At 39.0% G+C, this 17,330-nt stretch overlaps 1 protein-coding gene across 1 annotated transcript in view; it reads left to right on the top strand.

Moving 5' to 3' along the window:
• WIF1 (WNT inhibitory factor 1) overlaps positions 1 to 16,135 on the top strand; it is a 71,281-nt gene extending 55,146 nt beyond the window's left edge. Inside the window, exons 6-10 of the mRNA XM_054442091.2 lie at positions 54 to 149; positions 4,207 to 4,302; positions 10,627 to 10,722; positions 11,544 to 11,639; positions 15,275 to 16,135. Coding sequence (XP_054298066.1) covers positions 54 to 149; positions 4,207 to 4,302; positions 10,627 to 10,722; positions 11,544 to 11,639; positions 15,275 to 15,396 — 506 coding nt within the window. The 3' untranslated portion in view covers positions 15,397 to 16,135. The remainder of the gene's footprint in view (positions 1 to 53; positions 150 to 4,206; positions 4,303 to 10,626; positions 10,723 to 11,543; positions 11,640 to 15,274) is intronic.
• The last annotated feature ends 1,195 nt before the right edge of the window (positions 16,136 to 17,330 follow it).

Raw genomic sequence — 17,330 nt, 5'->3', positions numbered from 1 at the left:
GTCCTGCTCCAAAATACCGTTTGGCCTTAATCAGGGTTCTCTCTTCCTATCAGCCCTTTGTACCCCACGATGTATGAATGGTGGACTTTGTGTGACTCCTGGTTTCTGCATCTGCCCACCTGGATTCTATGGAGTGAACTGTGACAAAGGTAACAGTTTCTTTTTAAGAAGAAAGTTATTTTTACTTTTAAAATGATTAGAATAAGTTACTTTATATATCCTCACTCTTCATAACAGCTCTGAGAGTGTATGGCTTAGGGTAAAGATGGCTGCTATAGTAACTGAAATCCCAATTTTAGTGTAGCATAATAGCAAAAGTTTATTTTCATTCACAGAATGCTCCAGTGCATTTTGCCTGGTCAGTGGGCAGGGCAGCTCTTCTCCATGCAGTGACTCAGGAGCCCAGGCACCATCTATCTATGGTCCTGCCTAGAGCTTTGGAACTCTCTAGATCCAGCCAATAGGCAGAGAAGAATTGAAGTAAGCACTGCTAAAAATTAATTAATTAATTAAAAAATTTAAAAGCCCTGGCGCAGAAGTTACCCACAAAACTTCCACACCTATTCCATAGGTATGAATTAGCCTCATGGTCCTACCTGGTTTCAGGAAGAAGAAATGTTGCCCCTGGCTGGACAGCTGTCTCCCACTGACATCTCATATTATGTGACAGGAGTGCAAATTTTTGTGAACAATTAGCTGGTCTGTGCCACATGGAATTTTAGTATGTCCTAAATTGGTTTTGTGGGTGAGCTTCTAAGGCTAAAATTAAACAACCTGCTCTACACTGCCTAACCTAGAAGTTTACTGACTCCCGATTCAATACTCTGCTCACAAATCACATCCCAGGAGATCGCATTCTTCCTTAACATTGCAGCAGCACAGCCAGATTTTACTCTTAGTAAATGGATTCAAACTTGGCCCTAAAATTGCTGAACGATTCATACTCTTTACAAGAGACTTGTTTATTTTGCCCAGTTCACATCTTTTAAGTGGAAAAAAAATAAAGACTATGCTGTGAAATTTGTATATTTAATAAAGTTATCTTTGTGTTAAAAATGCTAATTGTATGAATAGAGCATTTTTTGTCAATAAACATATGAGTTAAGATAGAATAATAAATTTTATCCTTGAAAAGTGTCTCTTTAGTGATCACTCAGTACCAAGTAAGATTGCCATGAGCAGTTTTTTGTTGTTGTTGTTGTTTTTAAAGGAAAGCTAAAGGAAAGAGCCTTCAGTATGAGTCAGAATAACTTCTGGTTGTTTACTCTTTTATGATGTACAAAGTACTTTCATACGGTTATGTGATTTTACTCTGAACATATTTTGAGATATGTAAAGTATTATCCATCTCATTCCTAGATAAGCAAAGTGAGGTTTATGGAACTTGAGTAGGTTGACCCAAATTCATATCCTGCACTGTACCATGTCGCCGCCCAGGCTACCTAATTCAGCCCTCGGTTCTTCCACGAGTGACTCTGAACCTGGGCAGCCAACTTGATCTCTCTGTGGACCATGCTTTTTCTATCTCTATACTTGGAATTAAGCCATTGACCCTCCTGTCCCTCACCCCTGAGCTATATATTATAACTATATTGAGATAATATGTGAAAGCATTTCTGCCTTTTTTAAAGTGGTCTTTTAAAACTATAGTATTGGATTAAAAATCATTTTTTAAATGTGTTTTCATAAAGATTAAGCACTAATTACTCTAATAAGAATTAACAGCCAGTGAGTAAAATTCATTATTGTGAATCTTTTTGTCTAAATTTAGCATTCAGTATCTCTGCTATTTTAAAACTGGGCATTCTAGAGGAGAATGAAACTCTTATTGCCTCAAAACTATTAATAAATAAAGCAAATCCTCCAGAGATTTAGTTGAAGAACTCATGTATTCATAAGAGACCATTTGTGAGACCTTCTTATGTAGGCATGGCCATTGTTGGTGTGGTTTGCATAATGGAGTGTCAATTGCAGTGTTTTTCTAGTGCTGTGGTGTCACAAACACCACATGGTCACTATTAAAGTAATATATCTATCTATATTCCAGTACATACTATATTTTATAATATTTTATCTTTCAAATGAAAGATTTTCCTACTCATCAGACTCCAGTAATTTTTTTATTCTTTTATAAAGTCTGTTGAAATTCCACTTGGTCTCACTGGAGATCTGGGAATATTAAAAAAAATCTTTTTCTACCTCAACAAAAAGATGCTTTTATTCTCCAGGAGGGAATATGTGGAGGCTCTGAAAAATGATTTAATTACTACTATGGAAATAGACATCAGCACTATGTATTTGAACAAATATTAAAGAATAACTTTCATTGGCCCTTGGGACATCACAGCCTTTAGGACCTAAGGATAAGCATTGGCCAGTGGGGCCTCAGCCCTAGAGAAAGATACTTCGTGTCTCTAGCTGCTTGTTTTTCTAATCAAGAATCATTGCACAACAGAAATGTAGAGAAGCTTGCTCATGACAATACAATAGCATACAAGTACTAAGAGTGTGGCCAAATTATGTAACCAACTTTGCCAAATTCTACAACTTTCTATGAAGCTACCAGGTTCATTGCATTCTACACATCGGTAATTGGGCAGTACCCATGGGGCATGGGCCAAGTGGGTACTGATCCCAAAGTTTTCCAGGGCACTGATCTCATCATTCCCTTCTATATCCCAGAGAAACGGAAGTGAGGAGACAGGACACACTTACAAAAACAACTGTCCAGCCTTAGCAATCCTCCAGCAAAGAGGAGGCCCCAAGAGCTGGTTCTCCTAAATCCTAAATCCTATACCAAAATGCTACAGCTCCCTTCCACATTAAGAGGCTTGATTTTTTTGTGACCTGTGTGAACAATGTAGCAAGACTCCATCTGTATAAAAAAAATTCAAAACTTAACCAGGCATGGTAGTGTACACCTTTACTCCCAGCCATCTGGGAGGCTTTGGCGGGAAGATCCCTTAAGCCCAGGGGTTTAAGGCTGCAGTGAGCTATGATTGTGCCACTGCACTCCAGCCTGGGAGACAGAGCAAGACCCTGTCTCTTTTAAAAAACAAACAAATAAAAAAAAAAAAAGAGTTTTAATTTGCCAAAGTGAGTACAGCACTTCCTTAAACTGGGAGATCTTTGTGATTTTAAACACAATTTATCATTTAAGAAGCATGATACTCATAGAACATTTTACTTTGTGGACTTTTTTTTTCCCCACAAAGAAAGCATACACTTAGAACTTTTGGATTTCTTTTCTGATTTTCCTACTGGAAGCTTACTTTAGCTTTTGTTCATCTATAGCCAATTTTGGCCAATTTTATATGGGACAAGAACAAATAGGTCATATAACTGGAATTGCTAAAAATCCAAGCTCTCATTTTAATTTCCTTTATAGAATGAGCCAACTTGTCTATTTTTAGATATTTCCTCTCCTCCTCTCTCCATTTCTCCATCCTGCCTCTATTTTAGGTGCTAGTGAGCAGTGAAATTCCAGAAACTGACACTGTGAGAGAGGGTTTAGGATGAATCACGAAATGTGATTACTACCTGGATAATCTGGTTATTGGGCTCCCACTATGATACAGCCAACTTCATCATCCTCTGGTCCCTGGTGTGGCCACACTCCTCCTACCTATGGGATCTCACCCGGGCCCAGTCTTTTTCTGAATATGGTTACTCTTTTCTCCAGAAGTCATAAAAGTATATTTTTTAAAAAACAATCTCATTAAGATAAATATCTGTTCATCTTGTCCTGAAAGAAAGTTGCTTTTTTATTTGTCAGGTCCTGATATTTATGACTTCTCTTTTATCTATTCCAAAGTAAGTCTTTTCCTTTTTACTCTTCCTTTATCCTCCAAACTGATGTTTACAAAAAAAAAATCCTTAGGTTTATACCATTCTTCTCCTTTTAAGGGCATAGCTATGTATAAGAAAATTAAAAAGCTAACTTTTTTTACTGTGCCTTTATTCACTGAGATGGAAACTCCTACTGGTGGGTAGTATATGATGTGTGTGGTCTCCTATTATGTTCTGGAGTCTGCACATAGGCAAGCAATTGGTTACAACTTTTGTTATTTGTAAAGCAGCTTATTTTATTCAGTCAGGAAATGGGCAAGTAGCAGATGCCTAAAAAATAGCACTTCACTTTAAGTGAAATTTGTGTTAGATTTAACCTACTGTCTAATGCAACACCCCTGTTACTCATTCTAACAGCAAACTGCTCAACCACCTGCTTTAATGGAGGGACCTGTTTCTACCCTGGAAAATGTATTTGCCCTCCAGGACTAGAGGGAGAGCAGTGTGAAATAAGTGAGTATTGACTTTCTGCCTTCTTTTGACTTGAGGGGACCTTAGAAACCCCATATAATCCCTTCATTTTATCAAGGAGGAGTCGGAAGCCCAGAGAGAATGAATAACTTGTCTAAGGTCTTAGGCCAGTGGTTTCTTTTTGCTAGATTCAGCTGCCATGCATTTTGGCTGAAGGTGGGGCAAAGAGTGACACAGCTCACCTCAGAGGACTCAGAAGAAATGCTCTCTGACTCGGTTATGTCTGGGTTTGGATTATTCAGCAGTTGCATTGTTTTCTGTTAGTCATTTTGTCCCCTCCTCATTATGTGGAACCCATAGCTTCAGACTGGAAATGTAGATCAGAGCTCTGGGACAGCTGGGATCTGTTTACCTACCTACCTGTTTCCCCTGCCGCTCACTGCCAGATATCCTAGACTAAGCCTAAGAACCCATCTAAGAGAAAAAGGTAGACTCAAGAAAAAGGAGAAAAAAGAGGCGCATAGCAATAAAAAAAAGAATGAAATAATAGCACAAACAGCAACATGAATGAACCACACAGATACTAAGTGAAAGTAACCAGACACAAAAAATTACCTATTGCATGATCCCATCTTTTTGAAGTTCAAGAATAGGTGAAACTAATGGATGACAGTAGAAACGAGAATTACAGTTGGAGCAAAAGGAACTTTATGGAAAGCTAAGTATCTTGATTGGTGAAGTGCCACACATCTGTTTATGTAAATAAAAATATCTGAACTGTAAACTTAATATTGGTACACATTATGCCTTTACTATATGTTTGTCATACTTCAATACACAAAAGTTAAAAAAGGGTTGAAATGTGGTAGCTTATCATTGTTTTCAGAATCAATATTCCAACTGCTTGTCCAGGCTCTGCCATTGACCAGCCATGTAGCTCTCAGCAAGTCATGTAGCCTCTCTCTTTAACTCAGAAATAACTCCCTCCTAGATTGCCTTACAATCCAGAAGAACAGATAGCACCAAAGCACATGCTCAAGAAAGAGCAAAAGGAAGGTCAGCCTGTCCACTAAGTGTCCTGTGTCCCTGCCTTTCTTGATATGTTGGTTGAGGGAAACTTGGTCTGTGTTTCATTTCCAGCTGTATCTGTAAAACACCACTGTTTGGTACAGCCGAACAGTGTATACAGTAGTGTATATAGTAGTGTATTGTAGATTGAAAGTTGAATAAGACTAAGTTCCTGTTTGAACTTTCAACCTCTAATTTATTTGTGGGTTTTTGTACTTTAATGAGTAGTGGATGAAGTAACCATTTTTATAGGGTTCAAATGAAATACCTCTAAAGTTTCCATAGAACATGTAATTAATTGTCTGGGTGTGGTTTCTATTCTTATTAATTACCCTTCCCGGATAAAGATATCTCTGAACTAACTCCCCTCAATTTTACCCTGTACTTAGTTCAGACTCTGCACACTTACTTGGTTCATGGTTATGAATCTTTGTTCATAGGCTCATTTTCCTTCATGTAAATATGCCCTTTCATGTTCTTAGGTTTACGAATCTTCTGTTGGCAGAGACAATGTTTTGTATTCTTGGTTTTTTGTTTTACTGCATCAAAAAATGTGGGTCTTTGAAAGCTCCTGATTGACCCTACTTCAAGTTTTATCCAAAACCTTTGCGAAGTTTCCTGTTTCTGTCACGGGAACTACATTACCAGGAAAATATGGCAATGGTTCTTGAGTTGAAAAGTGCCTCCAAAGGTACAGAAACAAAAAAGTATCGTTGAATTATGTATTCTTATTTTTAATTAAGATATAAGTCACAATCACTTAAAACTCAACATTTTAAAATGTACCATTTGGGTTATTCACAAGATTGTGTAGCCATCGCCTCTATCAAATTCCAGAACATGTTATCATCCCCAAAAGAAAGTCTGTACCTATTAGCAGTCACCTCCCCTTCCCCTTTCCCTCTAGACCCTGGCAACCACTAAGCTACTTTCTGTCTCTAGACTTGCTTATTCTTAATTTCACATAAATGGAATCATATAAGATATGGCATTTCTTGTGTGGCTTCTTTTACCTGGGTTCATTCTAATGTTTTCAGTGGTTACCCATGGTGTAGCATGTATCATTGCATTATTCCTTTCTATTGCCAAATAATATTACATTTTATGGATTTACCACATTTTGTTTATTTATCAGCTGTTGGACATTTGGGTTGTTTCCACTTTGGGGATATTACGAATAATACAGCTATGAAAATCTGTGTGCGAGATGTTTGTGTGGACGTTTCCATTTCTTTGGAATATTTACCTGGGGGTGGAATTGCTGGGTCACGTGGTAACAACTTTTTTGAGAACTACCAGACTGTTTTCCAAAGCAGTTGCATCATTTTACATTCCCACCAGCAGCGTATGAGGGTTCCAGTTTCTCCACATCCTCACCAGCACTCACTGCTGGCTGTTTGTTTTTTGTTTTTTTAAATGAAATGTATATTCCGATGTCATCTTTATTTTCATTTCTCCTGACCTCTATCAAGAATGATGCCATCTCACCTGGCTGCAGTGGCTCACGCCTATAATCCCAGCACTTTGAGAGGCTGAAGCAGGCGGATCACCTGAGGTCAGAGTTAGAGACCAGCCTGGCCAACATGGCAAACCCCCATCTCTACTAAAAACACAAAAATTAGCCAGGCGTGGTGGCAGACACCCGTAGTCTTAGCTACTCAGGAGGCGGAGGCAAAAGAATTGCTTGAACCCTGGAGGCACAGGTTGCAGTGAGCCAAGGTTGAGCCACTGCACTCCAGCCTAGGAGACAAGAGCAAAACTCCATCTCAAAAAAAAAAAAAAAAAGTAAAAAAGAATGATACCATCTCAAACTTTATTCCGAGTTGATTGTGAGATATGCTTGTAGGTTAACAAAACTATGGTTAGAGGTATCTGGATGGATGCTGTGTACATTCATCTTGTTATGTAAGACTCATGGATTTCCCAAGAATCTTTAATGAACCTTCAGTTAAAAAGACTACCCAAATTATTTATAATTTTTTCTAATGCAAGGATTATTAGAAAAGGATTTTAAAAATAACCGAGTGGGTTCTTCTTATAAAAGTTCTCAATATAAAATGTTCTCTGTTTAAAAATTTTAGAATATTGGAGAAAACAATTAAAAATCACCTATAATTCTAAAACCCAGAGATGACAATTGTTGGCACTTAAAAACCCTTTTATCTGTTTTCTTCATTAAACTGTCACTTCATTAAACTGATAATTTAAGTTATCCTACAATTGCATAGGTAGAAGAAATGTAATGTCTTTATTTTGTCAATGTATTCTTATTTCATTCTTCTTACAAGGACTCATCCATTGGTTATAGTAAAAATGCCACCAGCTGAAACTTAGTCAAATCTGTTTGTCTTTAGGCAGGGCTTAGTCTATTTTTTTTTTTTTTTCTTTTTTTGAGATGGAGTCTAGCTCTGTCACCCAGGCTGGAGTGCAGTGGCGCCATCTTGGCTCTCTGCAACCTCTGCCTTCCAGGTTCAAGCGATTCTTCTGCCACCGCCTCCCGAGTAGCTGAGATTACAGGTGCCCACCACCACGCTTGGCTAATTTTTTTACATTTTTAGTAGAGACAGGATTTCACCATATTGGCCAGGCTGGTCTTGAACTCCTGGCCTCCAGTGATCTGCTTGCCTCAGCCTTCCAAAGTGCTGGGATTACAGGCGAGAGCCACCATGCCTAGCCACGGCTTAGTCTCTTTAAGTAAAAATGTGCCATCTCTCAAGCTGACTCAGTTTTCCACTATTTAATGGGTAGAATTTGGTTGCAAACTATTTTCAGGAAGAAGAAGTTCATATTAAAGATATTTCCAGGATTATGAATTTTAAAACTATCAGATCTTCATGAATTTTGGCTCCTATAGTCTTTAAACTAGTAATAGCTTTCGAATGTCTAACGTCTCCTGCAGTCACATTTCTGTTGTGTAATAGCCAGGAGAGAACGTCCTCCTTCCTGACTGCGGTGAATCTAAGGGTCCTCACTTCCCTGTTGCCATGAAAACAAAAAACTTTGTGAAGTCGATGAAAGGATTATCTCCACCAGTCATTTTCTGCATTATCCCAGTTACCAACTTCACCCCTCATAGAGGAGGAGAAAATTCGGGCTCACCAAGTAGTTCACATATGAGTACTCTCTCTTTTCTGCCATATAATTATCATCCTATACCTTGCTCACTTGAAAAAACCTGGTGCATTGCAGAGTACTGTGATATGACCCAATTTTGTGTATATGTTGGGGTCAGGTATTTATTTGATGCAGATGGAAATTTGGAGTTAGATATTCCTTCTTTTGGGTGAGAGTTGAGATCTTAACTAAACAGTAAATGGTATTCTTGTATTCAAACCTGGCAAAAAAAAAGGACCCTCTTTTGATCAATGAAGAGCTGATATTCTGTTATTAAGTTTGTTTTAATACCTGTTTCTGGAACACCTCTATGCAGAAAAACCTCAATGTCTAACGGCATTCCAGGTTTGTGAGAGACCCTAACATCCCAATATTGTTATGTCTATATTGTCTCCACAATGACTAAATACTGCTTTGGTCTACTTATATATGAAGAAAGTCCTTTTAGGTAAATAAAAAGATAAAGTGTTTTCAGTAGAATGATTTTCATAAAGAATTTACTTCTTGTTTGTCAAGAATAGTACTTGTCAGTAAAATATATGGGGGTTGACTTCTTTCACAGCTTTCTTCGGCAATAAAAAGAAGGGCTTAGAGAGTGAAAGGCGGGTTGGTTTAGGATAAATTTTCATTACTTCTCCTTATGTACCTAGAAGCCTTTGTAATGAGTGTTCTGCTAAAGTGAATAAAAAGAAAAGAAAAAGAACAACAAAAGCAATCCAAACTCCTCCACTACCAAAATCTACGGGCTACTCGCTGTCTTCAAAACATCTTATGCCAGGCATAGGATGTGGTTTCAGCTCTAGGTAAAAAGTACCTTATCTTCCACTTCTTCAAAAACTAGGACTTAGGATAGCAAATTCTAGATTGCAGAGGGATAATAAATAGCGTCTGGAGAAAGAAGTGAGAAATTTATTACATGATTTTTACACCTAGGGCCTTACTCCAGCTCTAAAATTCTGTGATTCAAAGATCTGTGAAAAGCATTCGTAATACTCGCTGGGCAAAGAGATAAAAGAAATTATGAAGTATCATTATGGACCTAGGGCATTCCAGGAAAATGCATTGTTGTGATATTGGGCACCTTTTGTGTCACATATCACAGCCTCTTGGCCAGCCTTGCACGCCAGCCATTGCCACTGCACCTCGACTTAGCAGCCCCATACTCCTGCTTTCCACCCACAAACACACTTTTGTGTTGCCTTTCCTTCCTTCTATCTCACCCTCCCATTCCCCCATTCCTGTTTCCTACAATCACTTCCCCAAATAAACTAGCTGCATGCAGGTCCTGCTTTCTGGGGAATCCTAGGCTAAGACTGTCATCAGGTACAGGTACAGACTTACTTTCAGAAAAAGTGACATTCAAAAATCAAAACTTGGCCAGGCACAGTGGCTCATGCCTGTAATCCCAGCATTTTGGGAGGTTGAGGTGGGAGGATCACTTGAGGTCAGGAGTTCGAGACCAGCTTGGCCAAGAAGGTGAAACCCTGTGTCTACTAAAAATACAAAAATTAGCTGGGCATGGTGGCACATGTCTGTATTCCCAGCAACCCTGGAGGATGAGGCAGGAGAATCACTTGAACCTGGGAGGTGGAGGATGCAGTGAGCCGAGATCCTGCCACTGCACTTCAGCCTGGGCAAAATAGCAAGATTCCATCTCAAAAAGAACCAAAACACAAAAATCAATACCCAGTGAAAAGATTATTTAAAGGGTTATTTACGTCATAACTTTTAGTAAAGTATATCTTAGCAAGTATTTGTGAGTCAGTTAAAAGATTATTCTGTTTATTAAAAAGTAATTGGGCTGGGTGTGGTGGCTCATACTTGTAATCCCAGCACTTTGAGAGGCCAAGGCGGGCGGATCACTTGAGGTCCGGAGATCAAGACTAGCCTGGCCAACAGAATGAAACCCGTCTTTACTTTAAAAAAAAAAAAAAAAAAAAAAGAATATAAATGCAGCATTTTGGCAACACATTTATAATCCAAAAGCATAAGTTAAAAATATTATCCTGTCTGTTCCAAAAACAAAACTCAAACAAAATAAAAGCCAGAGTAGATCTGAAATAAATTAAAATTGCCATTTAAAAGCATTTATCCTCTCAAAGCCTTGTAATTCCTTTGAAAAATGTAATTACCTCTGAACGAAGCACCAGGTTCCTTGTTTAGCTGCATTCTTCTCTTTTTCAGGCAAATGCCCACAACCCTGTCGAAACGGAGGTAAATGCATTGGTAAAAGCAAATGTAAGTGTTCCAAAGGTTACCAGGGAGACCTCTGTTCAAAGCGTAAGTACCCCATACACATTGCCAATCTGGGCTACTGGGTCGTTAAACTAGCAGGAGTCTCTCGCTACATACTTCTGTGCCTAGTGCATGTTGCCTGGGCATCACAGTTAACCTTTCTTCACTGACATATATGCTTCCTTATGTAGACGAGAGGCATGGTATGAAATCTGTGCATGCAAAAAAATGGATACTCACACATGCAACTGAATGTTTTAACTACAAGATGGTTTCTTGGTTTGGTTTTGTTTTGTTTTGTTTTTTGAGACGGAGTCTCACTCTGTCGCCCAGGCTGGAGTGCAGTGGCACGATCTAGGCCCACTGAAACCTCCGCCCCCCAGGTTTAAGCGATTCTCCTGCCTCAGCCTCCCGAGTAGCTGGGACTATAGGTGCCTGCCACCGCATCCGGCCAATCTTCGTATTTTTTTTAGTACAGATGGGGTTTCACCACCTTGGCCAGGCTGGTCTTGAACTCCTGACCTCGTGATCCACCTGCCTCAGCCTCCCAAAGTGTTGGGATTACAGGCATGAGCCACCATGCCCAGCCAGGTGTTTTCTTAAGGAAAATAAACTTCCATGCTCCAGCAGTTTCAAAATCCTACTGAATGTCATTTGCGAATGAAAAATATCATGCTTAAAGATCATTTGCAGGACTTTACAAAAAGTCCAAAACCAACTTATGACTGGAGACTGACTTAGGAAAAAAAAATTAGAGGATGAAGCCAAAACTAACACATTCTAAAGAATTGCAAGGAAAGCAACTATGTAATTCTGTTGAAAAAGGAAAGCTCAGGAAATACTCTTTTTATTTCCTTTGATTCTAGCTGTCTGCGAGCCTGGCTGTGGTGCACATGGAACCTGCCATGAACCCAACAAATGCCAATGTCAAGAAGGTTGGCATGGAAGACACTGCAATAAAAGTGAGTGGGAGAAATAAAAAGTTGTAAACAAGGAAAAAAAATAAAAATAAAAGTGAGTGGGAGACCAGAAGAAGAGCCAGCCTTTTCACTTCTGTTTCTTGGCTTCAAAGGCTAACAGTCAACCTATAACTCAGTCTTGCTTTCCATTTCATTAAAAGCAGCTTTTTCTCTGCCTCTTCTCCCCCACACTTCTCCACCTCTTTAAACTTTAGAGTCTAAGCTTTAGTGTGTAAAGAGTAATGCATCTTTGTAAAAGATCACATCTGTAAAATATCACAAATATTTTCTAGGCTAAATTAGTAATACAGGTTGATTTGGGGTAATACAGTATGTTAACTATGAAAGAAATGACACATGAAATTAAGATTTTAAATCAAATGTAGAATCAGTATCTCCTTACCTCTGATTTTATAATTCATGATTTGTCAAGTATCATTATAAAACATGAAGCATTTTGCTTCTTAAAATACTTAAATCGTATTGGTAATAGTAAGTAAATGAGTTCTTTTGAGGGAAAGAAAAGGTTTATAAAGCTGTCTATGGGAGAGATGTTATAATGGAGTTGCATTTTTTCAAAATTTACTACCAAAAATGAGCTAGCTATGTAGATAAACAGCTGGACTATTTTAGACACACAATGAAACTTGCTAAATTCATTCAGTATTGATTGTAGTCTCTCCTGTGCTAAGCATGAATCCAAGCACTGGGGACACACCAGAAAAGGCCCTGCCTTGTGGAGTGGGCGGGACAGTCAATTAGCAAATTAACAAAACAACACAGTTTCAGCATTTCTGGCAGCTAGAACTCAGTCTCCTAAGCATGGGCCCACTGTCGACTTTAGTTTGAAAAAAGGAAGACTTTAGTCACACACCATACTCTTCAAAAACATGATTCCAAGCTGGGAGTGGTGGCACATGCCTGTAGTCCAAGCTACTTGGGAGGCTGAGGCAAGAGGATTTCTTGAATCCAGGAGTTTGAGATCAGCCTGGGCAACATAGCAAGACCCTGTCTCTAAAAAAAAAAAAAAAAAAAAAGCAAATTCACAAAATTCCAGGTTGTGTCTACCATATTATGTCTCCAAAGTAATGGATACAAATTGAACAAATCACTCACATATCAGATGTTTTCCTAGATCAATAGTCTCCAAAGGTTGGTACATGCAACCCAGTGAGTGTGGAAATTATCCATTGGGGTGCTAAAAGAATATACTACTTTTTAAATATTTTTTATATTTTAAATTTGATTTATATTTATATATAAATATACATTTAATATACTTATGGTAGTCTTTCTAATTTCTAAGTTTTGCTTATATTTTACAATGTTCATATTGTATTAGTTTAATGTATCTATAATAAGTGTATATGTAGTTATACATGTGTTTACTTTAAGCTAGGTTGGTATCTGGTCTAGGTTATATGTATTAGTCTGTTCTCACACTGCTATAAACAACTTCTGGAGACTGAGTAATGTATAAAGGAAAAAGGTTTGACTCACACTTCCATATGGCTAGGGAGGCCTCACGAAACTTACAATCGTGGCAGAAGGCAAAGGGAGGCAGGTACCTTCTTCATAAGGTGGAAGGAGAGAGAATGACCATAGAAGAAGCTTGCCGAACACTTATAAAACTGTCAGATCTCGTGAGAACTCACTCACTATCAGAACAGCATAGGGGAACCAGCCCCATGATTCAATTACCTCCACCTGGTGTCTCCCTTGACACACGGGGATTATGGGGATTACAATTCAAGATGAGATTTGGGTGGGGACACAGCCAAACCATATCACTACACTAAGCCACTGATTTGATGCTTTTTTACCCACTGAATTAACTGGATGGTTGATTAAATTGCCTTCAGGTGGACACAGTTTAATAAGCAGTGCAGCTCCTCTGGAAAATCGCTTCTCACACAGTGGGAATGGTTGAATGGTATCCCTGCTAGGACATACTGATAAGGAGATCTTCTTTGGACTAAAAGACCTATAGGAGACTCAATATTTCTAGTGCCATTTTGGAAAAGAGTAAACTGAAGCCCTTATGCCACCCTCAACTGGAGACAAACCCTGAGGCTTGTCTCAGAATCAAAATAACTTTCAAAAATCCTCAAGCCTAGTCCAGACCACACATCCAAGGACTTAGTTACAAAGGTCTTCTAAGACTCACATCCAGATCCCAGTGATACCCACAAGTGATGAAGAGGGGAGCACAAGGACACTGTTACTTCTGATGCACCCAGCCATTCTTCCAAAGGGAAGGCAAGTTAGGGGCCCTCATGTGGTAGATGATCCCTCCTAACAGGTCTGCCAGCCCCCAGATAGCACCCCCACTTGGAGATTATGCTGCTGAAAGCTTCTGCCATCAGTGTGCCTCCTTCAAATCCAAGCATTGCGTGCCAAGAAGATGATCTGGTGCTTGATTCAAATGCAAATGTGTTTTCCAGGAGAGGTCACCCAGCCATTTTGTACATTAACTAAAATAATTGAGCTGAAAGAAGGGGGTTTATTTTGACTAGAGGGAGGTGACAAGGAAGCTCTGAGGCATAGAGTTCTGCTAAGAACATACTCCCAGTGGGATGACACGTTGGGAGGTCCAGGGACCGAGGCATGATGGTGGGGAGGAGGATACTGGAGACAGACGTCCCCGCATAGGCTCACCCTCGCCAACAGGAAGGTTTGGGCTTCATGGGTCACAGGCCAAGCAGCATGGTGGAGATTTACTCCAGCTCATTGCTGGCTCAAGTTTTGACCACTCCACGAGCTACTAAACTACATACTGACAATTCAAAGGAACACATTCAGGAACAAAGTATTCTGTTCTCAGTAGCTGCTTAATGGCATGTTTGCATTTAAAAACACAAGGAAGAAATAAATGCTGAATTTAACTCTGACACACAAGAAGATGGAGGCAGACTTTTACAATGTAATTTGCTGCCTTGGATCAGTTTTAGGAAATGAGAAATGAGTCACTGCCCCTGAGCATCACCCTAAGTAGGAAGAAGGGAGGTCTGAAGTTGTGTAACTTAGCACATTCCATTTACAACCCATCTGGAAACAGATGGATGTCCACCTTGACCAAAACACAAATCTCCATTGATAAGGAAGAGTCAGTTCAAATCTTAACCTTTTCCCTAACACATATAATGGAAGTCCTTAATTTTTATAGAATTCCTGTCCTATAAGTGCAATAGCCACACCCAATCATGTGATCTTTATGAAGAGTAGGGTTGTCATATTGAACTGGATCAGTATCAGCTAGGTTAGGTTTGCAGTGCAGTGAAAAGGATCAACGACCAAATCCGCAGCTGCATTCAGAATTTCAATGCTAGATCCTTACCAGCCCTTGGATGGAGACTATGCTTCCATTCAGTCACATTCACCCAGATTTTGCATCAAGAGTTTCTGCATGGCCAGAATACATAGGGAATGAGAAATCCAATGGAAACCTGGTTTCATGGAGTTAGTAAAATGGGTTGCTCTTAACAGAGATCTCTTCATTCAGGTAGCTTTTTGTGGTCATTGCAGTTTTTCATTCTGGATTGAAAAGGCAAAAATGGACTTCATTTGAATAGTTAATAATGAATCTGAAGAGCCCGATTTGTAGTTTCTTTCTTTTTAAGCTGTGAATAATTTTGCAGGGTACGGAGCCAGCCTCATACATGCCCTGAGGCCAGCAGGCGCCCAGCTCAGGCAGCACACGCCTTCACTTAAAAAGGCCGAGGAGCGGCGGGATCCACCTGAATCCAATTACATCTGGTGAACTCCCACATCTGAAACGTTTTAAGTTACACCAAGTTCATAGCCTTTGTTAACCTTTCATGTGTTGAATGTTCAAATAATGTTCATTACACTTAAGAATACTGGCCTGAATTTTATTAGCTTCATTATAAATCACTGAGCTGATATTTACTCTTCCTTTTAAGTTTTCTAAGTACGTCTGTAGCATGATGGTATAGATTTTCTTGTTTCAGTGCTTTGGGACAGATTTTATATTATGTCAATTGATCAGGTTAAAATTTTCAGTGCATAGTTGGCAGATATTTTCAAAATTACAATGCATTTATGGTGTCTGGGGGCAGGGGAACATTAGAAAGGTTAAATTGGGCAAAAATGCGTAAGTCACAAGAATTTGGATGGAGCAGTTAATAATGCTGAAGTTACAGCATTTCAGATTTTATTGTCAGATATTTAGATATTTGTCACACTTTTAGAAATTGCTCTTAATTTTTAAACTCTCAATACAATATACTTTGACCTTACCATTATTCCAGAGATTCAGTATTAAAAAAAAATTACACTGTGGTAGTGGCATTTAAACAGTATAATATATTCTAAACACAATGAAATAGGGAATATAATGTATGAACTTTTTGCATTGGCTTGAAGCAATATAATATATTGTAAACAAAACACAACTCTTACCTAATAAACATTTTATACTGTTTGTACGTATAAAATAAAGGTGCTGCTTTAGTTTTCTGAGTGTTGTATGGAGGTGATCTTTGCACATGCTATCTTATGAAAATAAAGTTGGTTGCAATTTAGTGGTAGTTAATATTTCCAGTATCATAAAAAAACAAAGCTATTCCATTGTCTGCCCCTGCCTTAGCTCTTCAGTGTCAGCCCTCCCTCCCAGTTCTCTGACTACTCCAACCATGCCATACTGCTCTCTGTTGTCACCACCTGCAACACTATTTATGTCAGGTCTCAGCTTGTTATTTCTTTCAAGAATATCTCACATTCTCACTAAGTAGAATGTGTTAAATATCCCTTTAGTGGAAGACTTTCTCAAGGGTCAGAATGTTACAAATGAAAAGTGCTACCCTGTATTAAAAACCTATTGGTACCATGATTTGAGGGAGCCTAGCAAAAAACAAACAAACAAACAGCCCTATCAGTTCCGAAGTATAGTACATGGGTTATCTTACAATTCTATGAGGCAGGTATCATTATGCCATTTTACAGATCAGAAACTGAGGCTTGGAGATGGTAAGATCTCACGTGACAGGGACGGGGTTTGAATCTGTGACGTCTGACTCCAAAGCGTAACACTATGCTGCTCTCCCTCCTTCCTTTTTCTCAGCAGACACAATAGAACACAAAGCTCCACAAATCCTAGAGAGCAGCTTTCCAGCATATGTTATTCTGATTCTCCCAAGGGAATGTGGACTTAATTTCATAGATAGTCTAATGTCTACAGATTTTCTTCCAGTAGGGTGTGGCATGATCAGTTGTGTGATGTAGAGAGGTGACTTGATGACTGGAAGGGATCAAGGGAAAGGCTTTGGCTGAGGGAATGCATCTTTTGATGCAGTATAGGACCACAGCATCCTCTCTTCTAACTGGGAGAACCTGGCCTGTCAGCCTGTGATCACATAGACTTGGCAAAGCAGGCCAGGAGCCAGGGAACCAACATTGGGATCCCACTATGGGAACAACTCATTTATCTAAAACTATTAAGTAAGTAAAAATCCCAATCTGTGATAATGAAGATTAGGATGGTGGCAGAAAGTCAAGTTTGGCAATAGGATAATAATCATAGCTAAGGTATATAGTACTTACTTTGTTCTAAGCACTTTAGTTGTATTAACTAACAGATGAATAATAGAGTGGTAGGGAAGTTAGTCTGAAACAAAGGGACCAACTGCAATAATCTTGGTTGGTCATCTCTGAACCATTTGAATTGCACATTTC

The sequence above is a fragment of the Pongo pygmaeus genome, chromosome 10 (assembly GCF_028885625.2).
Source record: "Pongo pygmaeus isolate AG05252 chromosome 10, NHGRI_mPonPyg2-v2.0_pri, whole genome shotgun sequence".
NCBI classification, from domain to species: Eukaryota; Metazoa; Chordata; class Mammalia; order Primates; family Hominidae; genus Pongo; species Pongo pygmaeus.
The sequence above is the reverse complement of the archived record's forward strand: the minus strand, read 5'-3'. Positions and strand labels throughout refer to the sequence as shown.